The following is a 26,987-nucleotide window of genomic DNA, read 5'->3' as shown; positions in this document are numbered from 1 at the left end:
CCGCCCAGTCGGCCCGCCCCGCCCCTTGGGCGCACGCATGCTCGTCCGCGCCGAGCCCTACCGCGCCCGCGCTGGCCCTCACGCGACAGCCCCGGCACCCGACGCCCTCCCGCCACGCCCCTGGCGCACGCCCGGCACGCCCCCTGGCACCTTCCCCGCCCCCTAGGCGCGCGCCCTCCGCCCACCTACCCCCCCTTACCCCCCCAACCCGGAAAGCTGGGCTCCCAGGCGCGCACTCGCCCTCCTTGCGCCACGTGCTCGGTGGAGGGCGGTGCGGGGGGGCCGAGCCGAAAAGATGTTCTTGCTGCCTCTTCCGGCTGCCGCGAGACTCGCCGTCCGACATCTGAGCGTGAAGCATTTCTGGGGACCCGGTCCAGCCGCCGCAGACATGACGAAGGTGAGAGGCCGCGGCTCGCTCCGGAGCCGTCGCGAGTCTTGCCCGCGGGCCACGGGGACTTCGGGTCAGGTCAGGGCCGCGTTGTTCCGGGCTTCTGAGCCGAGTTACAGACATTGGCTAGAAAGAAACGTTTCGTGTCTTTGCGGAGCTCGGCGTTGGCAGCGGGCTGCGCGGGGCTGCAGACCCCCCCAGTATTCTCCAGCCGGCTAGTGCCGAGGATGCGCTCTTCCTTCTCTTGCTTGAAAGTGCTAGGACCCGAACTCTGCGCGCGAGGGAATGATAGCCGTAGCTCCCGTTTCCTGAGCTCCCACTCTGTGCCGTGCCCTTATTTCATTATTTTGTTTAGTCCTCGCAGTAACCCAGGGAAGGACGGCGCCAGGATTGTTCCCACCTTAGCTAGGAGGATGCCCAAGTTTGGTGAGGTGAAATGCCCTCTAGGGTCCCAGAGTCGGCCAATCACTGGCCCCGGCTTCCACACCAAGACCTCCCTCCCCCGCTGAAGTTAAAGGCCAGGAAGACACAGGCTCTCAGGGAGTAAAGTCACTAGAAGGGTTTCTAGAGAAAAATGTCTCTCTAGGGAAAAGGGCTTTGCAGGGAGACCCATCTGTTCGTGAGATTAGAAGTGTCCTGCAGAAGAGGCGCCTCCTCCATCTAACTGAGCTCCAAAACATTGTGAAGAGGGTCACTGTTCGGTCGTGGGGGGTCTGGAAAAGGGGAACGGCTTGGCAGAAGGAGCACATGTGTGGGAGTCACGCTTGAGGACTAGAAAGACTGTGCCTGGCTAGGAGTGTTCTAGATGGGGCTTGAGCTCAGGCCTCGCCCTGAATCACAGATGGCCGAGGGACCAGAAGCTTGTCCCCCAGTCTGTTCAACACTATGGAAATAGATCCTACTCAGGTAACATCCGTGTTCTGTCTGATCAGTTCCCTACTTGGTTCCCTGGAATCCCAGACAGTGGGCAGTCTGGGTAAGTTAGAACCTGGGAAGGTTACCAACCCCGAGGAAGCCTAGTTTTCTTTGATGGAAAGGACAGGACATGATTTGGTCTAAGTACCAGTGTGATTCTGTAGAAAGGACAGAGGACCTGAGGGAAGGCATCCGGGTTCTTGACCAGTTCTGTTGCACACGGGCTAGTATGTCAAACCAGGTTTCAGTTTCCTTATCCATCAGATGCGAAGAAGACTACTTTTCTTTCCACCTCACAGAGGTGCCCTAAGTCAGAACACATTTTTAAAGTCATAAATTGCTGTGCAAAGGCAAATAGTGATTCCTGGGTTTACTTCCTTATTTCACATGTTTGGGGCCTGGAGCTTAAGGAGATGAAAGGATAAGCCGCTAAGTGCTGGACAGAATGCTCTGGCCCGACCCTCCCGGTGAAGGTGCATCCTTTTCCTTTCTTCCAGCCTATGAGTTGGCCAGAGTACGTGTTAGTATTGGCAAGTACAGCCATTGACTTTATTGGAATGAGTATTGCAGATTTGCATTTGAAGCTTGTAGAGGAGGAAAAACTTACTTCTACTCTGCAAGGTTCTAGGGCTGCACCTAAGAATGAAATGGACATAAAACAGATTAACAGGAGAAAGGCATACAAGTTTTATTTCATATTTTTATGTGTACATGGGAGTCTTCAAAAGGGAAATGAAGACCCGAAGAAGCCTATAGGCCCGAAAGCTTATATACCTTTTTAAACAGAGATGGGGAAATTGTGGGGATGTGATAAGGCAAAGGAGCCTGGGGGCATTAAGTTGAGAGACAGGGAAATATATGGGGGAAACAAAGGGAGGATAAGGGCTATTTTAGTAGGTTTGTTTGGTGTTGACTCCCAGTCTATGGTGATAAGAATGTTCTCTTCCTGGTACAGGGAGAGAAGCGTTCTCATGGGAAATTTTATGACCAGCTTTTAGATAGGAAGGGGGTGGGTGGGTGGTCAGATAGCCCTTCCTGCATCTGCTTTTTCTCAGCTGCCTGCACCTCAAAGTAATCAATATGCCAGAGTGGCATATTTTGGGGTGGCATGTTCTGAACCCCTTCCAGATCTGACTTCATTACAATGGAATTGTTTTCTTAAAGCACCTTTCTGCTCTTCTTTATTTGGAAGTGAAGGAAGCCCTCAATGTTGTGAAAGCTCTTGGGAGGGACCATCAAGACCAGGACAGGTAGTAATTGCGCTCTTGCATCGGCAGGAGTTTGATGAAACATTTAGGCAGGATGTGATTGTAGCTGACTGCCCAGCACCTGCTTCTGTTTTGGCCTTGTTCTTCTGTCCTTGACGGGGACACGTTTTTGTTGAAATGATTAGCCCTTTCTGGAATTTGGGAACGCTTGAGTCCCTCTCAGGGATCTACTCTAATTGTATTCACCTTTTCTCTTGTTTTCAGGGCCTTGTTTTAGGAGTCTATAGCAAAGAAAAAGAAGATGATGTGCCCCAGTTTACAAGCGCAGGAGAGAATTTTAATAAATTGGTGTCTGGAAAGCTGAGAGAAATCTTGAACATGTAAGTATTCATCTGTGGGTTCCCGTTTTTAAAATGCCCTGAAAGTGAAAGAGAATATCTTTTCTGTGCTTTATTATTAGTGGATGAAAATGCACGGAAATACACTGGCTGGGATCTTCTCAGTGGAAGTATGTGTCTGTGGAATGCACGTTGGTACTTCAGGTTCAGTATTGGGTGGGTCCACAGTTCTGGGAAGTCAGGCTGCTTCAACCAAACCACAGACTTATGTGAGAGGCTGACCCAGAAGGATCTGGAAAGTACCATATTTCCTCAGCCCACCCTCCTGGCTCCGGTTTGTTTCTCCCCACCCCCTTCCCACCTTCCATCTCTCTACCTCTTTAACTCCCCTTCACTTGTGGGGAACAGCCTGGGCTGGTTCAGAATAGGCTGAGGAGGCTGCAAGCGTTGAGTGTCAAGGGCTTCTCAGATCTTAAATGACATGTGAATCGCCTGGGGGTGTAGTTAGAATGCACATTCCAGTTCAGTAAATCTGGGTGGGGCCTGAGATTCTAACCACTCTTGGATTAGCCAGGGTCTGGGGAAGGTAGGGAAGCATTGGGGTTTCCAAGTCCTTCTGAGCTGCCGGCCACGTTTAACAGACACAGAGGTGACAGCATAGGCCACTGCAACTGTATATTATTTGGATTACAGATAGCCTATTAGCATCTGATAGGTGTAGTCTAATAATTAGAGTAATTGTCTAATTATTGAATGACAGAATTTGCATCGCCTGTCAATTTATACCAATCCTTCACCAGTAGGCAGCGCTTTCAGCTGCCTTGATTAGTTCATTAACCCCAAAGCTAACCTGTACGAGTACAGAACAGCCTGGCCTTCCTGACTGCGAGGTACCAGGGCATCCGGTCCTCAGGCTGTAATTGTGCGTTGCCACCTGCTTTGTTTTTAAATTGCCCGGTATCCCATCTGTAGATAAATCACAAAAAACCTCCAGGTTGAACACATTGCCGTCAAGTCAGCCACTTAGGTTGGTGTCTTGCGTCCTTTATGAGGTTTAAGATTGAGGTCAGCCTCCATCCAGTGCTCAGCTCTCCCCTCCATTACCCATCCACGGCATCGCTTTCTGTAGTTGGCATTAAATCTAATCTGGAAGTTTTTGAGATAGAATTAGAAGTGCTGCATCTGAGAAATCTGGCCTGCGAGAATTCTGTATTTGATAAAAACATAAGTGCAGCAAATTTGCAGAAGCATCAGAGCATACTATAATAATGCTAAAGGTTTGTTTATGTCACTTTTTAATGGAGCAGAGCAAACTATAATTTTTAAAACAACTGTTTCTTCTTGTTGCAGATCTGGACCACCCCTGAAGGCAGGCAAAACCCGAACCTTTTATGGTCTGCATGAGGTATGAGGTGAAAATAAGGTTTATGTGGCAAACCCTGAGTTAGCACCTATATGTGCCAAGTACTGTGGCTGACCAGTCAGGCAGAAAATTTTGTATTGGCTTATGTGTTCGTTTTATCCCAGTATTAAGTCGCAGGTATTGGTTAACATTGTAAAGAGGCGAGTTGTTGTCAAAAAGTACTGCATCTCTTGTATTCCTCAGTCTGCAGGCTTTCTTGGTTCAGTGGCCCTGTCTTACACAGCAGAGTTATTTGCAGGATTATCCTCGCTCTCCTTTTGCAACACACAGTTACAAAATTTAACCAAGATAACAGGGCTTACAAAAATAAAACAGGCAAACTTCGTGGAGGGTTTTGTCCCGTGCAGTGTTTTAGGGGGTTGCGTGCAAGCTCCTGTGCCATTTCGTGCTGGAAGTGGATGCTTTAAAGACGTAAAGCAGCTGACTTCATGTATCTTTCGGAACAGGACTTCCCCAGCGTGGTGGTGGTTGGCCTCGGCAAAAGGACGGCCGGAGTCGACGAACAGGAAAACTGGCACGGAGGCAAGGAGAACATCAGGGCCGCTGCAGCAGGTTCTTTAACTTTCGAATTTTAATGTTGGTAAAGATTCCTAAGGATCACTCGGTCAGATTATGTCTCCCCTCTTTCCATCACCATCCCCTCACGTTCACACAAATAACTCTGAACAGATATTCAGTTTCCCTTACCTAACATGCTTGGCTTTACTTTAGATACAGAAGGTTAGCTTGTGGAATTTTATTTTTATATTTCTTTAGCTTGTGTCTGGGGGTTTCAGGACCACTTGTTCCCTCTTGCAGTATCGGCCTTAGAGCTCTGTTTTGCCAGAAAGTCCTGGTGGGTGATTTTTTTCCTTTTTTGGAATGCAGCCCTCATGTTGCCCAAATTTTATTTTATTTTATTATTTTTATTTATTTATTTATTTTTAATTTATTTTTGGCTGTGTTGGGTCTTCGTTGCTGCGCACAGGCTTTCTCTAGTTGTGGCGAGTGGGGGCTACTCTTCGTTGTGGTGCGCGGCTTCTCACTGCGCTGGCTTCTCTTGTTGTGGAGCATGGGCTCTAGGGCACGCGGGCTTCAGTAGTTGTAGCTCGCGGGCTGTAGAGCGCAGGCTCAGTAGTGGTGGCGCACGGGCTTAGTTGCTCCGCGGCATGTGGGATCTTCCCGGGCCAGGGCTGGAACCCATGTCCCCTGCATTGGCAGGCAGATTCTTAACCACTGTGCCACCAGGGAAGTCCGTTGCTCAAATTTTAAATCACGTGGAGTCATCATATTTACAAATCAGAGAAAATGGATGCCAAGGGCAGGATGCTTGTATCACTAGTTACCAAAGGTGCAAGCCTGTCCCAGTTTCGTCACGTGGACAGTTCAAAAGTTGAGGTAGGTGCCATTGGGTCTCTTCAGAGCTGAGCGGCAGGACAAGAGGTGGTGATAATTAGCTTGATTGATCTTTGACCCCGTGTATATCATATTTGCTTGTTAAATGTACTTCAAAGTTCATGTTCGGAGATTATTTCATAACTTTTATTAGGGAGATTTTGCTGACCTGATCTTAAAAAATGCTGTATTAATAATGGACTTTGCTCAGTTCCTTGGGTGTAATTTCAGTGTTATCACTTCTATGTCATTTTTTTTTTTTTTTTTTTTTTTTTTTGCGGTACGCGGGCCTCTCACTTTTGGGGCCTCTCCCGTTGCGGAGCACAGGCTCCGGACGCGCAGGCTCAGCAGCCATGGCTCACGGGCCCAGCTGCTCTGCGGCATGTGGGATCTTCCCAGACCGGGGCACGAACCCGCGTCCCCTGCATCGGCAGGCGGACTCTCAACCACTGTGCCCCTAGGGAAGCCCTTCTATGTCATTTTTAATGTGGCAAGCTCCCGGCGATTGGGACGCTTCATCAGGAAACCCTAGTGTTTCAGAAGTGATACTAGTGATAGCAGCCACTTCTTGAGGGCCCGCTTTGTGAGGTGCTAGACTAGTCATTTTATCCATCAGTCTGTCCTCCCACCCTCTGTGAGGTGTGTGCTCGTCCTCACTCTACAGAAGGGGAAGTGGAGGCTCAGAAAAGTCAAGTGTCAGGGCCAGGATTTGAACTCCAGTTCCGATGTTTTCTCAGGACCCCACCCCAGGCCTCTGCCTTCTGCCCTCAGAGGTGTCCCTGACTGACTCCGGTTTTCTGGTTCCTCTGTCCCTGTGAAGCGGGGTGCAGACAGGTTCAGGACCTGGAGATCTCGTCCGTGGAGGTGGACCCCTGCGGAGACGCCCAGGCGGCTGCGGAAGGAGCGATGCTTGGGCTCTATGAGTATGACGATCTGAAGCAGAAAAAGAAGGTGGCCGTGTCAGTGAAGCTCCATGGAAGGTGATGGAACAAAACCAGGACCAGGCCCATTCCCTGCGTGCTGATGGCAGGGCCTTTTGGACATGAGCTACCTGCCTTTTAGCATTGGGCACTGCCGTGCAGCTTGTCTGTGGCTCTCCCATGGCCTTAGCCATTTTAGGAGTTTGGTGACTGTGCCTCCATTCTGCTCCTGGCTTTCGTCCTGAGTGTGTTTCCCCCCTGACTCTCTAGACCCCTCCGTGCTTGCTGGTTCCTAGGAAACCATACCTGGTTGGCTCCCTGAGGAGGGAAGGAACAAGATGACAGACGGGTCCCAGCAGGTTTTGATGCAGATCATTTCCATCTACCCAGTGCCTGCGGGCCCTGTACTAAACGCCAGAGATACGCAGACACAGGGATCCGGCCCTTGCCCTCCTAGTCTAGTGGGGAGACTCATCTTTGAGCAGATTTATTGAGCACCAGCTACACTCCAGCCCTATTCTGTGTTCAGGAGCAGACAGTGTGGGACCCTCAGGAAACGGTGCTGGGAGGACAGCGGGGGTCCCTCCCGGTGGTTGGCAGCTGTGATGTAGTGGGTAAGAATGAGGGCCCTGCGACCAGTCAGCCTGGCTTTGATTCTGCCTCCCACTTCCTGGCTGGGTGACCTCAGTGAAGTGACTGAAGTCTCTCTCTGCTTCATTTTCCTCATTGGTTGAGTAGAGTTGTGGCTCGGATTTCATGGGGCTTTTACGATCGATCGCAAGACAAAACCCATCAAGGGTGTGTCCCATGGTGAACTCCGTAAGTGATGAGTGTTGTCCTGCCTGTCCATGCGCCGTGTCAATTCCTGTCGTGCAGGAGAAGAGCCAGGGTCGTGGAGAGCTCACCCACGTCCTTTGTCTCCTGAAGCCGGCCCTGCCCTCTGGTGGGTTGGAGTTCAGGGTCCCGACCCAGGCAGGGAGAAGGCGGGAGGCCTTCCGTTCCCCGGCAGGACTGAGCAAGGGGAGCTTGCTCTGTAGTCACACCCTGGAGGAGTGTAAAAGAGGCCTTTCTGTGGAAGCCTCTGCCGTCAGATTTGGGGGGTAGATTGAGGGCTCCAGAGGTCCCTCAGGCCAACAGGTGAGGTGAGGATTCTAGGTTTCCTCTAGCTCAGCTCTGGGGGGGGTCGTGTCTTCCAACACTTCATAAACCATAACAGCTGCCCCCCTGGATCAGATCCCAAAGAATAAATCCGGGTCCCCGTGTGCATCACGTTTCACTGGTCGTCTTCGGCAGGAGCCCTCCTAGCTGGGCTGTGGGGAGTGTTCCGCAGAGGCTGTCTGACGATGACCTTGTGCTTGCTTTTGCCAGTGGGGATCAGGAGGCCTGGCAAAGGGGAGTCCTCTTCGCTTCTGGGCAGAACCTGGCGCGCCACCTGATGGAGACGCCTGCCAATGAGATGACGCCAACCAAATTTGCGGAAATTATCGAGAAGAATCTCAGAAGTGCTAGTAGTAAAACAGAGGTCCACATCAGGTAATTCAGGATTCTGTCATAGACTCTTATGGCTAGAGGCAGACGGAGCCTCAGAGATCCTAAAATCCAGCTCTCTCGCTCTTCGGAAAATTAACTTGAGACTGGAGAGGTGAGGTCACCCACCAGCAGCCACATACAAGTGGGGGTAAGGGCTCAGTTTGAGGTCTCTCCCATCATACCTTGCTTTGCTTTTGAGAGTGTTGTGACTGCACACTGCACATGTGTGTGTGTTTTGTAGCAGCTCTATTGAAATATAATTCATGGAATGTACAATTCACTCATGTAAAGTACGCAATTCAGTAATTTCTAGTGTATTCACAGAGTTGTGCTACCACCACCACAGCTAATTTTAGATCATTTTCATTACCCCGTAAAAGGAACCTTGTACCCATTAACAGTCACTCCTCATTTCCCTCTCCCCCTTGGCCATCAGTTCATGGACATATGGGTTGTTTATACCTTTTGGACTCTGAATAATGCTGTTGTGAGCATTTGTATATAAGGTTTTATGTGGACGTATGTTTTCCTATCTCTTGGGCATATGCCTAGGAGTTGAATTATTGCATTGAATGGTTAACTCTTAACCTTTTTGAGGAGTGTGCAGATTGTATTTTGTTTTGGTGAATCCTTTCTGTCTTTTCTCTTTTTGACGTAAGTGAAGAACAGAGCACTCCCTCCTTGGCATAGAATGAGAATCTCTACCTGGTAGATTCCGTTAGCTAGATCAAATAACCAGAACTGGTGTTCCCAGACCGTCCTCAGGTTCGTTGTCAGCAGCCAGGCTGTTGGATGTAAAAGGCTGCCCCTCCAGGCTCCCCGTAACCCTTTAAGCAAACCAAGTCTGAGTATTTGGGGATTTATGATTAAAGTAAATCCACAGATATTTGCTTTACCTAAAGAATCCTTTACTATCAAAGTTGCTTCTCAAGGGCACTTCCATTTAAAAGGATTCTTCACTATTTAGTTGTGAGTAGAGTTCGCAGTTTTCAGGAAAACCCCTGTGGTCTAGATAGAGCGAAGGAAATGTATAATCTATAGAAAACGTAGTATTGGAGCTTGATAAAATTTCTGGAATGGTTGCTGTCTATTCTGTAGCAATGTTTAGTCTCTACAAAGGTGTCTTGGTAAAGACTCTTCCTTGATTTATTTAGGGAGACACCAGAGCTATGTCGTGTCAGCAGACTGTGGCTGTGTGGCCTCACGTTATCGGTAAGGGCACCTCCTGTGTGCCTGGGAACTTAGCATACAAAGGTGCGTGGCGATGGTTCTTGTCCTCAGACAACTGAGGACCTTGCAGGAAGGAATAGGCAGGGAAATGGCTGTGCAGGGGATGCTACAGGGGCAGAGAGCCAGGGAGGATTGTGGAAGAGTCGAAACGGCTTGCCAACAAAAGTGGTGCCTAAGCAGAGTCAGGGAGGTGGCTTCGAAGTGAACAGACAGGAGAGCGGGGCAGGAGTACCTATGCAGTGGCCTTGGGAAACTGCATGGCTTGAGGTGGAGCAAAGGGAAGTCGGCCAGAGATGAGGCAGGTCAGGCGGGCGGAATGTAGCCCTTAAACCGAGGCAGCTGCGTCAAACGCGTTCTAGCGTAGGTGGGTGTAAATCAAAGAAATACAGACTGTACTTCCAGAAGGGCAGGACTTTAATAAAACATCAAGTACTGGGTTTGTGAATAAAAGTGCCCACATTATATGGCCTCGCTTCTTTTGAAGCGTTTTTTTTTAAATTGTCATACCTTCCATTTTTATATTCTTTTCCCTCTGAAGTTGGGTGGCCCTCTCTCTACAATGACGTCCTAGATTAATAGTTTCAACAAGTGTCTAGGCAGTGCGGGAGGAGCGTTCCTTGAATGAGGTTGTTTCTGGCCTGTCTGTAGCAGGGTAGGATTTCTCCCCTGGCCTAGTTACTGTGGCCAGAAAGCAATACAAAGCCCTTTTGGGCCTCCAGCCTAGGAGGAATAGCGATGTGGCATCTGTCTTCTGGTTGGCACTAAGGACTATTCCCATTAAATTATCCCCATTGATCCCGTGTTTATTAAGTAATAACTAGTTTTCCCACTTCAATCAGACATCTCAAACTGTGAGAAATAGTGTGACAACATTAAAAAGATGGAATTCCAGCAATTCTGTAAAAGCAAAGAAATAGGTAGTTCAGTCTAATCGATGGAGTATAGTTTTGTTGGTTCTTGGTTGGTTGGTTGGTTGGTTGGCTATTGCTTTGTCTTTTTCAGAAGTACCAAAAATAAATCAGTGGACTCCTCAGCTATCTTTGAGTACCCTTTATGGTCTCAGAGCCTTGCTAATTTCATCTTTAAATTAAAACTTCAGAAATGCGTGAGTGGCTTGGGGAAAAAAATCAAGTAATAATTGTTTATTGACTATGCACTATTACCTGACATTGTATTGCATACCATACATGAATTCTCTTAGTAATTCTATAGCTAATCTTTTGATGGAGGTGTCATTGATCTCATTTACAGACTCAGAATCAAGTGACTCTCCCAAGAATATACAGAAAGCAGATAGGAGGTGATAATTGAAGCATTAACGTGTCTGTATTAAGAGCTTGTCTGTTATACTTTTTTACACACGGATGAGTTATTCTAAGTTATTGAAGTGGAGATAGCAACATGTATTTACTCCTTCCCTTTTCTGCTCTATAGACCCAAGCCTTGGATTGAGGAACAGGAAATGGGATCATTCCTCAGTGTGGCCAAAGGGTCTGAAGAGCCTCCAGTCTTCCTGGAAATTCACTACAAAGGCAGCCCCAATGCAAGTGAACCTCCCTTGGTGTTTGTTGGGAAGGGGATTACCTTTGACAGGTACTTCTTTACTGCATCCATGCTTTGTATTTTGGTGAATGCTTTGTATGCCGTTGTATCATTTGGTGTGTAATTTGGTTCAGAAGCATGGTGTTTGGTCAGATCTTATGTAACTTTAAATATATTAGGCTGCCACTTACAAAACACCTACTGTGTGTCAGAGGCTCTACTAGGCATTTTACATGTATTAGCCCTGATCTTACACCTAGGAACTAGGCATTGCAGACATTCTTCAGGTAAGGAAACCATGACTCAGGTTAAATAATTTGTTCAAAGCCCCATAACTAATAGAATGGGAAGTCAAACTCAGCTGTGTGTTTAAAATGTCTTAAAATATTTCCATCATGCACTTTGATTCTCCTGTGTGGATATTAAGGATTTCCAAGTAGATAGTGGTGAGGCAGCTTTCCAAGTAGATCATGCTGTCTTCCCTTTGCTTACTTGAGATTACTTTTTTTGCTGACCAGTCTAGCTTTCATTAATCTCCTTAAACCATAAGTGTTCCTTAGAATTGGAAGCTGTCTCTGGTTATTTCAACCAGGGAGAAGCTGAGTTCGAAAAGATGATCTGAGTCAGTATTTCCCATGGAAAGCATTTGCTACTGAATACTAGTTTCTGGGTTGCTAATTAAATGTAAGACTTGAAAAGGATTACTTGATCAAAAAACTAGGTTAGATAAAACAAATTGTTTTTTATTTTGTTTTGTTTCAACTACAGGACTTCTTGGGGGTATAAAATACAGCATTTTCTAAATTTCCTTTTTTTTTAATTGAAATATAAATATAGTTGACATCTTAATTTCCTTTTGAAGGGAACGTTTATCTCAGGAAATCAAGGTTCATAGAAACTGCTTTGGAAAATGCTGCTAGAGATCATAAAATCTTGATGTCCCCTAGTATGTTTTTGCACCCATTCAGGAGCTCCATCTGAAACGTGAATGAATCCCACCCTTACAGGAGTGTTTCTAGGCACTGTGATGCCTCTGTCCTGGGCAGATCTGGCCTCCAGGCTGGTCTTCCTTGTACTAGCAGATTGTAATGCCTCCTGTGTTTTCCATCCACTGGTTCACGTTCTCTCCTTTAAAGCATTGGTCTCCAAACGATCTTCGTTATGTAGCCCATCAGTAAAAGATTCGAGCTCATACCACTCAAAATACGCATATTAATTTATGTTACATGCATATACTGTTGTATTAAAGTGTGTATTATAAAACACTACAGCAGGGAATTCCCTGGCGGTCCAGCAGTTAGTACTTGGCGCTTGCACTGCTGGGGCCTGGGTTCGACCCCCGGTTGGGGAACCAAGATTCCATAAGCCGCGTGATGCAACCAAAAAAATAAAATAAAAATAAATAGAACACTACAGCAGATAAAAATAAGAGAATGAAAGTTGTTTTTAAACATCTTGCTAATTGTGATGGTTTTATACTATCATGGGCTAATACCTTAATTGAAACATTTATGCTTAGGGTGAAGTTTATTGTTCATTTAAATCTGTACTTGAATTTTTTGCTATGGTAATATGAAGCAAGGAGGCCTGACCTAGTCTTCTGGGTTTAGAGAAGGCTTCCTAGAAGGAATGACAGTTTTAGCTTAAGATGTGAAGGATAAGGGAGTTAGTTCTGCGGGGAGTAGGGCAGGGAAAGAGCCCGGTGGAGGCTGCGGGTGGGAAGGAAGAGGGGAAATTCCTGGTACTGAAAGCATTCCAGAGTGGCCGTGACAGAACGTGACTGGGGGAAGGGACGAGGCACAGCTGGAGAGATAGGCAGAAGCTGGGTTGTTCTGGGCCTGGTTAGATTTTGGACTCTGAACAGTTGGAAGTAACTGAGGGGTGTCTAGCAGAGGGAAAGAATGACGTGAGAGTTACACATACAGTAAAGTCCACCCATTACGTGTTAAGTTCAATGAGCTTAACAACCGTGTGCACCCATGCAGCAAACGACCTCTGTCATGAAAACAGAACATTTCCCTGACACCCCAAAAACTCCCTTGGGGAATTTTGGGGGATGCTCTTTTGCAGTCATCCTCTCCCCTACCCCACCTCAGACAACCAGTCATCCTTCTGTTATTGTAGATTAGTTTTGCCTCTTCCAGAAATTCATTTATGTGGAATCTTTTATGCCTGGCCTCTTTCTCAGCATATTATCTTTGAGATTTAACCATGTTGTGGTCATATCAGTAATCTGTTCCTTTATATCACTGAGTCATATTCCGTTGTATGGAAATACCAAAATTTGTTTATCCAGTCATTGCTGAGGGAAATTTGGGTTGTTCCAGTTTTGAGTTATTAGTAATAAAGCCAGTATCATCTAGAAGCCTTTATGTGCATATATGTTTATCTTTCTCTTAGTTAAACACCTAGGAAAGGAGAGTTGAGTTGTGTAATAACTGCATGTTTAACTTTATAAGAAACTACCAAAGTTTTCCAAGGTTCTTATACCATTTTGCATTCCCACCACCAGTGTACAAGGTTCTAGTTGTTCTCCATCCTCCCCAGCGTTTTATGGTGTCCGTCTTTCTAGTTCTAGCCACTCAGGGAGTGTGTAGTGGTATTTCTTTGAGGTTTACTTTGCATTTCTCTGACTAATGATGTTTAGCATTTTTTATGTGCTTATTAGCCATTGGTACATCTTCTTTCATGAAGTGTCCAGATCTTTTGCCCTTTATTATAGGAGTGTTTGTCTTACTGAGTTATAAGTTTTTAAAAAATATATTCTAGATACAAGTCATTTTTTCAGACAGATGCGTTGAAAATATTTTTTTTTTCCACTGTGAGGCTTGCCTTTTCATTTTTTGAAGTGGTGCCTTTCGAAGAGCAGTTTTTAATTTTAATGAGGTATAATTATCAGTTTTTAATTTTATAGTTCATACTTTTTTTGCCCTGTTTAAGAAATTATTGCCTATGCCAAGTCTGTGTTTTCTTTGACAAGTCTATGGTTTTAGCTTTTAAGGCTGTGATCCATTTTGAATTTTTGTGTATGCTTATAAAAAGCATTGAGGTTCTTTTGTTTGTTTTGTTTTGTTTTTTGCATCTATTTGTAAAAGTTTGGTAGTTGTATGGGTAATGAAGTGAAGGGGTAAGACTGCTATAGGGACATCTGAATATATATAGGAGCCAGGGAAACATCTGAATGACTGATGGTGGTAGCCTCAACTTGGATGGATGCAGGAGAAAAGAAATGGATGGATTGGAGGGGAATCTAAAAGGTGAGCAGAGATAACTGCTGGCCTTTGACTAGTGGTTATTTAGAATGATAGTCCTATACACAGAGTGGAACCCCCTGAGCAGAAGTGGCCTAGAAGTAGATAGAAGGACAACCTCATGCACCAGCTTGCTCTCCTTGCCCCCATGGGGTTATGTCTGGACTTCTTGGACCAGGAGTGTACTTCTTTTCTTATTCTGAGCCAGTGGATAATCTTTAATTCTAGGTGTAAATGACAGCCATCTAAATATCAAATGCAGGGCTACCCTGGTGTCACAGTGGTTAAGAATCCACCTGCCGGGCTTCCCTGGTGGCGCAGTGGTTGAGAGTCCGCCTGCCAATGCAGGGGACGCGGGTTCGTGCCCCGGTCCGGGAAGATCCCACATGCCTCGGAGCGGCTGCGCCCGTGAGCCATGGCCGCTGAGCCTGCGCGTCCGGAGCCTGTGCTCTGCAACGGGAGAGGCCACAACAGTGAGAGGCCTGCGTACTGCCAAAAAAAAAAAAAAAAAAAAGAATCCACCTGCCAGTGCAGGGGACACGGGTGCAAGCCCTGGTCCGGGAAGATCCCATATGACGTGGAGCAACTAAGCCCGTGCGTCACAGCTACTGAGCCTGCGCTCTAGAGCCCGCAAGCCACAACTACTGAAACCCACACTGCTAGAGCCCGTGCTCCACAACAAGAGAAGCCACCGCAATGAGAAGCCTGCGCACCAACGAAGAGTAGCCCCTGCTCACCGCAACTAGAGAAAGCCCACGCATAGCAACAAAGACCCAATGCAGCCAAAAATAAATAAATAAATAAATAAATAAATAAATAGATTTAAATATCAAGTGCTTTGGAGGTGAATGAGAATTAGGACCTGATTTCTAAGGTGAGCAGATGTCAGAGCAAGGAGTTGACTCTCTCACCAAGGCAAGTCAGCAGCAGAATCCAATTAGAACTCAGAGTAGAAACCCCTGGCTCATTACCCAGCCTGCAGAGCCAGTGGCTCTGGATTCTTATAAACCGGAAGCAGAAAAGTCACTAGTTAGTTCAGGAAGTCTGTTTGGGGCAGTGGCTTGGGTTTCTTGGTAATTGAAACCTCTCTCAGCTCTTGTGTTTGGGCACCGTCTCGAGGCTTTGGGCTGGCATCTTCCTCGTGCCTGGGTTGTATTTTGCTGTCTGCAGGATCCAGCACACCTTGGGGGTGTCAGAACGCGTTCTCTCATGTCTTCCTAGGAGTTGAAAGGGGTCCTCCCGGTCTTCTGTGAGCTTGTCAGCTTTCCCCAACAGCTTGTGACGTTCAGTTTCAGTAAGTTGATCCATTCATAAAATTTGCTGAAAAGACAAATCTACCTAGGTGTCAGGAGTTCAGATGGGATTTGAGCAGTGTTGACTGCATGATGTAGTCATGTTTCCAGTGGCACTGCTTAAATTTCATTCATACAGAAATAAAATGAGCTAACATACCCACCTGTATTTATGGAATTATTTTGTGTCTTTTATAAAAACCACAATATTATCTTCTTAAATGGTGAAATCATTGATTCCCAATTTGGAAATTTCTTGGCGTTTGTATGTGGTAGTTTACCCTCAGCTTACACGTTCTTTTTAGGGAAATGGTCCTGGCCCCCTTCTTTGCTATTAACGTGGTACCTTGTCCTTTTCCCCCCAGTGGTGGCATCTCCATCAAGGCGGCGGCAAACATGGACCTCATGAGGGCTGACATGGGAGGAGCCGCCACTATCTGTTCAGCCATCGTGTCTGCTGCCAAGCTCGACCTGCCCATCAACGTCGTAGGTGCGTGGGAGAGGGAGGGTGTCTTGGAGAGCTTCTGGGATCCTGTCAAATGGTAGAACGGAGACAACAAACACGGTTTCCTCTAAACTGAAAAGATGAAGAAATGGTTTTTAAATAGGTTTTCATCAAGTGGAAGATGTTTGTTTAGCTGAGATAGGTGTTATCTTGTCTGAACTGGCAGAGTTAAATGTATTCTGCATTGTGGGCTGTAACTAGAATTGATTTGTTTTACTTCTGCAAAAAGTGGTTAGCAGTCAGGGGCACATAATGTCAAGTTTGCAGTTAACTCCAATGGAAAATGCTCAGTCAGTAGTCAGGGCAGCGATTACCTCATAGGGTTGTGGCTGATTAAGTGCCTCGACATGCAGAAAATGCCTGGGACAGAAAAAGTGCTCAGTACGCAGGCGATTTTTGTAGTGCAGGATGCCAGACACAATGCTGGGGGTTTGCCATGTGTCAGGGGGAGCTGGGAGCGGGGACTGAGGTCGAATGACTTGCGCAGTGTCACTTCCACTGCATGGGAAGGGAGGACTGCAGCCCGGGTCTGTCTGACATGCCCCCTCCCTCTCCTCCTCCATTTTTGCTGAATTGTTTGAAAGTGAGTCTCAGACATCACGACACGTCACCCCTGAATACTTCTGCTTGTGTCTCCTAAGAACAAGGGCATTCTGTGTAATGACAATACCATTATCATTTCCAGGGATTGATACAGTAACCAAATTCAAACTGCCCAGTTGTCAAAAAATGTTTGTTTTATATGTGTGTCTATACACACACGCATTTATTTATTTCTATTTGTATTTGAAATCTTGGAGCCACTCAAGGATCACCCCTTGCGTGTGGTCACCATGGCTCTTTAGTTTTCTTTAATCTAGAGCCTATTCCTGCCCCCCTTTTTTTTCTTTCATGACACTGGCAGTTTTTAAAGGTTCAAGGTCGTCTTGCCATGTCCTACAGTTCGTATTTATTTGGTTATTTCTTCACAATAGAATCAGGTTAGACTTCTTTGGAGAGAATGACGTGTATTTCCTGTTGCTGTGCGCGTAATGTCACCTGGGTCACTGGTGTTGCTAAACTCGATCACTTGGTCGAAGTGGTGTCTGTGACTGGCATCTATTGAGGGCCCGCTGATGACCTAGGTCCCATGGGTGGTGTATTTGGACGTAGCACACTCCATGTTCCTTCATATATTCTTTTTTTGACAGGTTTGGCCCCTCTTTGTGAAAATATGCCCAGCGGGAAGGCCAACAAGCCTGGGGATGTTGTTAGAGCCAAAAACGGGAAGACCATACAGGTTTGTAGGTGGAAGACAGAGCCTCTGAGTTCTGCTCTTTCTGAAGGACTCCCAGCACAGCCACATCAACACATCTTGAACGAGTGCAGAGCACTGGCTCTGTAGGGAAGGCCAGTGCCTTTATTATGAGTAGCTTTTCATGCAGTCAGAAGTACTTCTTCATGGGAACTTTAAGATTGTTTTTCCTACCTTACTATTCCTCCTACTTCCTGAATGCTGTACACACAAATTACCACGAATTTGCAGCCAACCCTGCAGAACAGGGAAAAGCAGTAAAAGTGCAGGCTGTTTTCTAGATTCACCTTCGACGTGATAACTTTTTCCATTTAGCAACTCATTCGAGTGGAAAACGCATTCTGCATCATGGGTGCTGCATCTGGGGATGTGGCAGCAGGTCGTCCGCTGGGCACGTGTATGCATGTACACACACACTGCCCATAACGACTGAGCCTCTATTTAAAAGAAAAGGATATAATATATATGAAGTGGCTGAAGTTGCAAGAGTTCTCCGGTCTGGAGATCCAGGCTGCTGCTTCGATGTCTCTTTCCTAAACTCTTTAGCCTTTTTGTTTTCAGAAATCTTGATATTTTTTTCCCTTCCTGTTATAAACTTAATAGTAAAGTGAACCAGACACTTCTCTTTATTTCAACCCTTAAAGTCATCAGCATTTGGTTATCAGCTCTGATACAGGGATTATTAAATTACATTTGCTCTTCAGAGTAAATATACTAGTCCCGTTCTAATGGTAGTATGTTTTTGATACTTGATGACAAACATCACACCAGCGTTTTCTTTTAAATTGAACATAGCTGTGTCTAGGTTTTATGTTCATTATTTGTATCATCTTACCCTTTTCTTTTCTTTTGACCTTCCTGTTTGCAGGTGGATAACACTGATGCCGAGGGGAGACTCATCCTGGCTGATGCGCTCTGCTACGCACACACTTTTAACCCAAAGGTCATCATCAATGCCGCCACCTTGACAGGTCAGACAACGTGCTTTTCCTGCTTTTGTTTGAAGAAGGTCTCATTTGTTGGCATCAAGTGCACACATTGTACTCAGGGCATTATTTTGCTGAAACCTGGCTCGCTCCATTTGCATTCAAATATCTTTCACCAGAGGAATTGTTCTGCAGTTGTAAACTGCTTTGAATATTAGCCTTGTTGTTTTGAAACATCCCAGGCTGTACCTTTAAGTAAAGAAATAACAAGTGGGTCAGGTCAGCCCATCCACAGCAACGACGTCTATGAATGATACTAGCGATGTTTTCTGTTACGATTGCTGTTTGATACAGGTCTGAAAAGATTAGTGATAAATTCCAAAATCAGTAGTTATTTTTATTAATCATAACGCATCTAATGCCTCCTAAGTGTTTTCTGAACTTTTGTACTTGAGGTTTTACAGAAATAAAAACACTGGGGATGGAGGTGGCAAGGTCCTCATGTAGCGGAGGCGGGGCCATGTAATGTGTTGTGTGAAGCTTGCTGGCTTTAAGGCCAACCCAGGGGTGGCTCCCAGCTGTGCTACTTCCTAGTCCACCAGCCTTGGGCTGATTCCCTGACACCCCCGAGCATCAGTACCTGGGGACAAGTCTGTTCGTCTCGCAGAGTTGTGAAGACTGGAGGGAGTTTCTGGAAAGCCTCTTTAATGCAGCGCCTGCACGCGGCAGGCAACACCACCGGCTCTGTAGAGTAGGAGTAAATGCCTAAAGGGACGACAGTGGGCATTGCCTTACTGCAGAAACCCGGTGTTCATAATCTTTTATCCAACAGTTCTCTTTTTAGGAATTCATTCTGTCTCCATCTTTTTTAAGATTAAAATTCAGATCATTTTTTATCCTTTGGTTTTAATTCTTCCCCTGGTCACGTGAGCCTTTACTTTAAGAGAAGTCAGTTCATGTTTCTTTTTTATGTGTTTCTAACAATAGTCCACAGATTTATATGCTAAGAATCCTCTTTTCAAGCTGGCATTATAGTATTTTTATGGTCTTTTGTCTCCCTTTTCAGTTCAGCAAACATTTTAAGCTGAACAACAGAGGTTCTGGGGCTGGTGTTTGAGGGGCAGTGCTGAGGTGGGTGATAGTACACCCTTTCTGTAAATGAGGAATCAGAGCCCTCCACCCTCTTTTTTTTTCCAAGCCTGAGGGTGTGAGAAGGTGGGAAAGTTGGTTCCAAGTAACTAAGGGCAACCTGATGGGGGAGCCTTCAAATCACCCCAGCCGTTGTCCTTGCTGAAGGCTGTTGATGGCTCATTTTAGTTCCCTAAATAACTTATTGAGCCCCTTCTTGAGTTCCAGGAGCTGGGATTCAAAGGGGGAGGATGAGAAACAGTTTCCAACCCCAAGTTCATAGCAGGAGGAGGAACGTAGTCTTTAGAAGGAGAAAATAATTTGTCCTGCCTCTTAATAGCATGTGACTTTGACAATGTCTCAGTTGTCTCGTCTGTAAAAGGGGTATAATAGCACGTCATTGGCAGGAGGGGTGCCTGTGAAAATTAAATAAGGTGATACGGGTTGTTGTGCCTGGTTGGTAGAGACTGGACTGATGTTACTGACCTTTAAAGGGTAGGCCTGTAGCAGAGTGTAGGAGCAGCAGCTGCTCAGGGCGTGCCGTTCAGTCGTGGTACCTCTCATTTTCTTAATGCCTGTGATTTAGGATGGAACGAGAGTGGTGACATCAGCACCTTCCTTGGAGCTTTGATGTTCCTTCCATACTCTGAGAAATTCTGGTAACACTGATGAGTTAGCACCTCAGTATACAGCTTCAAAAGTACCTTGTAAAAGAACATGGAAGGTATGCCCCCGATCATGGTAATTCCGAAATTGGTGGTGGTACTAGTTCTGTAATTATGTAGAAAATAGATTATTTTCTGAAGTATGTAATGAAATCATCTCTAGAGCCATGATCCCTGTTGGATCACATTAAATATTTGTCTCCCATTTTCTCTTCCTTTAAGAGCGGATATCACATCACATTCTTGTTTGCAGTCAGTGCTCATCTTCTCTTTGAGAAATTCACACACTGATGCAAGACTCTTACAGGGCTGATAGGAATGTTTTGAGGACAAGTGAATAAGTGTGGAAAAAGCCACTAACTTGAAAAGTAAAGCATTAATGAGTGTGTATCCCCGCAATCATATAGACAGACCATAGGCAGTGAGTAACCAGCAACCATCGTAGTATCTGGGATATAGGGGATGCCATGAATGATTGTTGACACAGTCGGCCTGTGTTTAATCCCTTCAGATGGCTGGGGATACAGAGGTGGGTCAGGACAGAGGTGAGGCCTGCGCCCCATGGGGCGTGGCATTCAGCAGATCCTCACGCTGACCAGCACAGAGGAGCGGTGAGAAAAGGAGTCTGTGAGAGCCGGTGCATCTGGGGATTTGACAGGTCTGAGATGTCAGGCATCTTGTCTGAGAAGTGCTGCTTGAGCTGGGATCTGAAGGAGGCGGCGTTAGCGGGTGGAGGGGGGAGAGCGAAGGCACTTCTTGAGGGGGGTGTGTGTGTGTGTGTGTGTGTGTGGGCAGCGGTGAATGGGGCCGAGAGGAGCAGAGCATGGCTGGGTGGGGACTTTCGGGACCTGTGTGCTGATAGGCACCAGTCCCCCACCGGCCTTGGCGTGTTGCGGGATTTAGTCTGGAGCCAAGTGCAGCAGGAAGCTAAGAGTGGAGACTGTGGGATCACATTTGCCCTGTGAAAGGGTCCCTGGCCGGCAGCGTGCTGAGTGCAAGGGAGAAGGGCCGAGGAGACGCTGGCAGGCCAGGTGGGCTGGTGAACGGTGTTTAGTTGTTGACTCCGGTGGATGTGTAAGTGTGTCTGTTAAGGATGAGTGTCTGCGTTTAGCTTCAGAATAATCTGTCAGGTCTGAGAGTATAGGTGAAACAAGTTTGCCCGTGACTTGATAATTGTTTGTGGTGGTTAATGGGTCTTACTTGTATGTCCATTACATTATTCTCTTTGCTTTGTGTATATTTGAAGTTTTTGACAATAAGGTTTTTTTGTTTGTTTGTTTTTTTAAAGTATTACCATAGTCCAGTGGTAGATGATGGTGGTAGCGGTCATGGTGAAGGGAAGTGAATCGGTTTGAGATATAATTGGGAGGTAGAGTAACAAAACCCCAAGGGACAAGGACCCAAACAGAGTTGCCCACATGTCATGTGGAATCACAGGTTTTTACATATGGGTCACCGTTATGTCTACACTACACTGTAGTCTGTTAAGCGTGCAGTAGCATTATGTTTAAAAACACAATGTACATACCTTAATTTAAAAATACTTTATTGCTGAAAAATGCTAATTAACCATCATTTAAGCCTTCTGCGAGTCACAGTAGTAACATCAAAGAAGACTGATCACAGATCACCATAATAATGAAAAAGTATCAAACATTGCATGAATTACCAAAATGTGACACAGAGACACGAAGTGAGCAAATGCTGTTGGAAAAATGGCTCTGATAGGCTTACTTGACACAGGGTTGCCACAAACCTTCAGTTTGTGAAAAATGCAATATCTGCAAAATGCAGTAAAGCAAAGTGTAATAAAACGAGGTATGCCCGTACCTCTACCCAGTGGGCTTTTAAAGTCATTAAGAATACTTTCAACGAATTTGTTTATAAAAGAATAAACGTTTAAAGCATAAGAGGAAGAGCACCTATTGGACATGTACAGTGTGGTCTTAATTATGTTTCTTTTTTAAGTTTAGAAGAAATCTGGAAAGAAATATTTAAAATATGTGGTGGTTATCTCTGGGATGAGATTATTGGTGAAATTTGATGTTTGCTTTTTTTTCATTTTCCTTAATAATTGAAGGTGAATTCTAGCTTGAGAAACTAGAAAGATATTAAATATATACAGCAAGGATTTCCCAACATCATCTATTTTCTAAAATGAGGGAGACATTAAAATAGGGTAATGGCTAAAGTTTTGCTCTGCATAGCAGCAGAGAAACCTGTCTCGCCGGAAGAGACTGAACACTGACCTGAAGGGCTGTATCTTGCAGGTGCCATGGACATAGCTTTGGGGTCTGGTGCCACTGGGGTCTTTACCAATTCTTCCTGGCTGTGGAACAAACTATTTGAGGTAAGAATAACACATACAGACCTAGATTATGGAGATGATTTAATTACTCTAGCCTTAGAATGCTATATTTCTTCATTAAAGTGATTTTTATGTTGTAGATTTGCCTTTGAAATGAAAATTCAATAAACTCGATTCAGTGTGGTTTTCTATAAATGTTCCAAAATTATGGGTATGATGCTATATTCCTCCTCTCCTCCAGCAGCTTCAGAATGAAGTGAAAATAACTTTAAAATATCCCTGATGTAGAAAAGGTTACAAGGACAGCTTTGTAGAAGAAGGAATGGCCTTTTAAGGAATACGGGTCATGAGTCAAGTAGGGGAGCATGTAGATAGGGCTCACCCGCGTCCCTTGTCCCTTCGCGGGTGGTGAGAAGGACGACTTCTGCAGCTGTGCTCTGTGCCTCCTCCCAGCCCTTTCACAGCAGCCTCTTCCAAACAGTTTCCCGTCACCACCACCCGCCCCCAGCTCTCGCTGCCATCAGCTTTGCCCAGCGACGCCACTCTGTTAGCCTCCTTTAGCTTGTCCAGAGGCAGCGTGTACCTCTGGCGTCTTGGTGACACCCTGCTCTTGGCTTCCACGATAATCTTTTCTGGTTTCCTTCCTCGCTGACTTCTGTTTCAGCCTCCTTGGCCAGCTTTTTCCTTTGTCTGCCCCTTTGGTTGCCTTCAGTCCCGGGCCACATGTTCTGACTCTGCATGGTCCTCACCGGAAAGCCCGTCTACTCCCCTGGCTTCAGCTGGCACCTCTCTGCTGAGCTCCCATCTCTCCTGCGGCCCAGCCCCTGTGCATCCCGCTTGGCTATGAAACAGCTCCACCTGGCACCTCATTCTTTCAACAAGTAATTAATGCGAGCTTACTATGTGCCAGCAGAAACAAATACAAAATGTCCCTGAATACACTGTTGATGTGGTTTAAGGTCCTAAACTGCCCTTCCACCCTAAACTGCTTCCCTTTCACCTCTGTCATCTCACCATTTGTGAAGCCCCCTCTACCGTCCCCAGCCTCAGGGAGAAGCTCAGCCCCCTTGTCTCCTTTCAGGCAGGCTGTGGGGCCTCTCTTCTGTGCCAGGCACCCAGTGTCCAGTGTCCCTCGCTACCGCCCACAACGTCGTTGTTGGTTTTGATTTTTTTTTAATTTAATTTTCTTTAAAAAATTCAAGTTATATGTACATACAGTCAGCAGTCTATACAGCCTACAGCCTCTTTTCCTGGAGGCAGTTGCTTTCAACCCTTGGTGGGTTCCTCTGATAACTACTCAAGTCTCAAGACAGCAGCTTACATTGCTGCTTCCTGACTTTTCACTTTTGGCTCTCACCTTTGACCACAGTGTATTAAAACAACCTTTATCCGTTTCTCCTACTAGCCTGTGGGCCCTTTGATGGCTCAGTTATTAAGTGTCTTTATATCCCCAACACCTTGGTGCTCAGCAGTTCAGTAGGTGATGGATGGATGGATGAATGAATGTGTAAATGATTACATGAATTAATGAGGTCACGTTATCTTAGGAGATCTGGCCAAATCAAACCAGCAAAGCCTGTCTGTGCTACAGGTTACCAGCTTATTCATTTAAACTGAGACCCATAATATTAGTTTGACGATTTTAGCAGATGCCCTACAGATTTGCGGGACTGTTTGACAACATTCCTGGCTCCTTTTATAATTCTTAAGTAAACCTTTTAACTAACTGAAATAATTCTGGAATCTGTTGTATTGCATCATGTTTTAGAGTAACAGGTCAGAACCTGCTTCATCTCCTCCGCCAACTAGCATACCTGTTTGTTCTTTAGGCCAGCATTGAAACGGGAGACCGTGTCTGGAGGATGCCTCTCTTTGAACATTACACAAGACAGGTTGTAGATTGCCAGCTTGCTGATGTTAATAACATTGGAAAATATAGGTATGTAAAATAAGCTATAAAAGTACATTTTTACAGTCATCATTGGTTGCCAGAATGACCATTTTCAGTTTAATCCTCTTTCACAAAAGGTTTAGCTGTCCAATTGTCTTTTGATGTAGTGCTTGTAAGCACTAATTTCTGTCTTTTATTTTCAAGGTATTTCCCAACTGGTTCTCAAAATCTTGCATGTTTTCAAATCTAAAGGTCATTTTAAGCAAATGGTAAGGGAATGAGATGCAAATATGGTCATTACCGTAGGAAAAAGAATTTATCCTTTATGCTTAAAGCCATGTCTGAAAATCTTGAAAGTGGTTTCTGGGTTAACATCTTAAGAGGTCTCATTAGCTTGACTTTGCTCTCTGGCCATAGAAGCCACTTAGCAAGAATGGAGGATCTTAATAGAACGTTCAGTGCACATTTACATGGGGTTAAATGTTGATTATTGTCTTCCCCTTCAGATCTGCAGGAGCATGTACGGCTGCAGCGTTTCTGAAAGAATTCGTGACTCATCCTAAGTGGGCACATTTAGACATAGCAGGTGTGATGACCAACAAAGATGAGGTTCCTTATCTGCGCAAAGGCATGGCTGGGAGGCCCACGAGGACCCTGATTGAGTTCCTGCTTCGGTTCAGTCAAGACAGTGCTTAGTTCAGATGCTCTAAAATGCCTTCATTCTGTCTTAAACAGGCAGTAGAGCTTCAGAATACTTTTGAATGAATAGATCAAAATCTTTTAAGGGAAACAAAGGATGGTATTTAAAAACATAGAACAAAATGAAATTTGTATGCCTTGATTTGTTTTTCATTTTATGCAGAGATTTATAAAGGTAAAGCTAATATCTTGCTTGGCAAAGATTTTTAAGATACTCTCTCTTAAATGAATAATGATGATTTTTTAAAAGCTACCTAATCACTTTTCAGAGTATATGTTTGTAACTGAGGAGCAAAATTGTATTTCAGATTTGTGATGCTGGGAATATGAGCAAACTAAAAGTTGCTATGCAGTTGTCAGAAACAATAAATCCAACTTCTTGTGCTCCCTGGTGTGGCTCTGATTTACTTATATATTATTATAAACCCAGTGATGCTATAACTTGTCTCTTCTGGCTGTGTTATATGAACTAAGTAATTAAGTTGGATTTCAATGTTAATGATCACTTTGGGGCACTCAGTGATGAGCTTATGAGTTTGTGAGGCGGTACTATTATCCCCACATTACAGATGAGGAAAATGAGGCACAAGATGGGGGTTAGTAACATGCCAGTGATGTCACCAAGCTAATAAGTGGGAGAGCAGAAAGCAGTAGAGCTTTCTTTTTTTTTAAAAAATAAATTTATTTATTTATTTTATTTTTGGTTGTATTGGGTCTTTGTTGCTGCCCGCGGGCTTTCTTTAGTTGCGGCGAGCAGGGGCTTCTCATTGCGGAGGCTTCTCTTGTTGCAGGGAGCTGGCTCTAGGCACGCAAGCTTCAGTAATTATGACACTTGGGCTCAGTAGCTGTGGCACGCGGGCCCCAGAGCACAGGCTCAGTAGTTGTGGCGCACAGGCTTTGTTGCTCCGTGGCATGTGGGGTCTTCCCGGACCAGGGCTCAAACCCGCGTCCCCTGCCTTGGCAGGCGGATTCTTAACCACTGCGCCACCAGGGAAGTCCTAGAGCTTCCTTCTAAATCTGCACAAGTGGAATTTTGATTGGTTTTAGTTCCAGGTGGTAAGCAAATAGTTTACCCATTGACAGTCCCTTTTATGGTCTTCTTCTTTCAGTATTTCCAAATAAATTCCACATCCATTCAAGTCCCCGAACTGAAAGCATTGCAGTGGAACAATTAAGAATGCCAGCTCTGGAGGCAGACTGCCTGGGTTTAAATTTTTTTTTTAAGTATTTTTATTTTTATTATATTTTATAAATTTGTTTTATTTTTTGGGCTGCATTGGGTCTTCGTTGCTGTGCGCGGGCTTTCTCTAGTTGCAGCGAGCTAGGTCTTCTCTTGAGCACGGGCTCTGCGTGTGCAAACTTCAGTAGTTGTGGCGCGCGGGCTCAAGAGCTCAGGCTCTATAGTTGTGGTGCAGGCTTAGTTGCTCCACAGCATGTGGGATCTTTCCGGACCAGGGCTCGAACCCATGTCCCCTGTATTGGCAGGCGGATTCTTAACCACTGCGCCACCAGGGAAGCCCTGGGGTTAAATTTCTGCTACATTTGTATTGGGTGAATCGAATTACCCACAAATAGGATCTATTTTTTTTTAAGACTTTGACAACGTTTGACAGTTTTTTTTAATTGGAGTTATTTTTAACATTTAATATTTTAAAAACTTGACATGTAAATGGATATTATGTGTCTAAACTGGCTTTTAGAGAGGGAATGACAATGGACATGCATATCCATGTTAATAAATAACATGAATTTAAATTAATTAAAATCGGGCAGGAATAGTGTGTAAACACAGGTTCCTCTGGGTATCTATATCCAGAAGCTACTTCAGCAGGAAAGATGGAAACGGAGAGGTGGAATTACCGGCTTGTGAAAGGAAACTAAAAACATTTAGATTTCTTCTGTGTGATTCTCAGAAGACCAAATAGGGATTTGACCTTTCTATCAAAGGCTTTTTATAAGTAAAAGAACAATAGAACTCTTGTGTTTACTAGAGTGTGAGATACAAAAGGCATGGTTGTAGTCCTAGATTCTTGTGCTTATCTAATCTGGTTGAGATGAAATTTAGTTGCCACTGCTGGTGCATCTGGCTACCAGGTACTCACAAAACCTTGGTGGATCCTTAGAATGATGTTCCAGAGACTGGTGGTATAATCCGCATCT

At 45.3% G+C, this 26,987-nt stretch overlaps 1 protein-coding gene across 1 annotated transcript; it reads left to right on the top strand.

Annotated features, from left to right (window-relative positions):
- The first annotated feature begins 193 nt into the window (after positions 1–193).
- On the top strand, positions 194–25,212 carry LAP3 (leucine aminopeptidase 3). The gene is made up of 13 exons (XM_004282521.4): positions 194–397; positions 2,776–2,891; positions 4,200–4,254; positions 4,719–4,824; positions 6,467–6,626; positions 7,935–8,099; positions 10,761–10,919; positions 15,777–15,901; positions 17,107–17,195; positions 18,079–18,181; positions 22,200–22,279; positions 24,067–24,176; positions 24,635–25,212. The coding sequence occupies exons 1-13, from the start codon at positions 296–298 to the stop codon at positions 24,822–24,824; spliced, it is 1,560 nt and encodes a 519-aa protein (XP_004282569.1). The 5' UTR covers positions 194–295; the 3' UTR covers positions 24,825–25,212.
- The last annotated feature ends 1,775 nt before the right edge of the window (positions 25,213–26,987 follow it).

The sequence above is a fragment of the Orcinus orca genome, chromosome 4 (genome assembly GCF_937001465.1).
Source record: "Orcinus orca chromosome 4, mOrcOrc1.1, whole genome shotgun sequence".
Taxonomy (NCBI): domain Eukaryota; kingdom Metazoa; phylum Chordata; class Mammalia; order Artiodactyla; family Delphinidae; genus Orcinus; species Orcinus orca.
The sequence above is the reverse complement of the archived record's forward strand: the minus strand, read 5'-3'. Positions and strand labels throughout refer to the sequence as shown.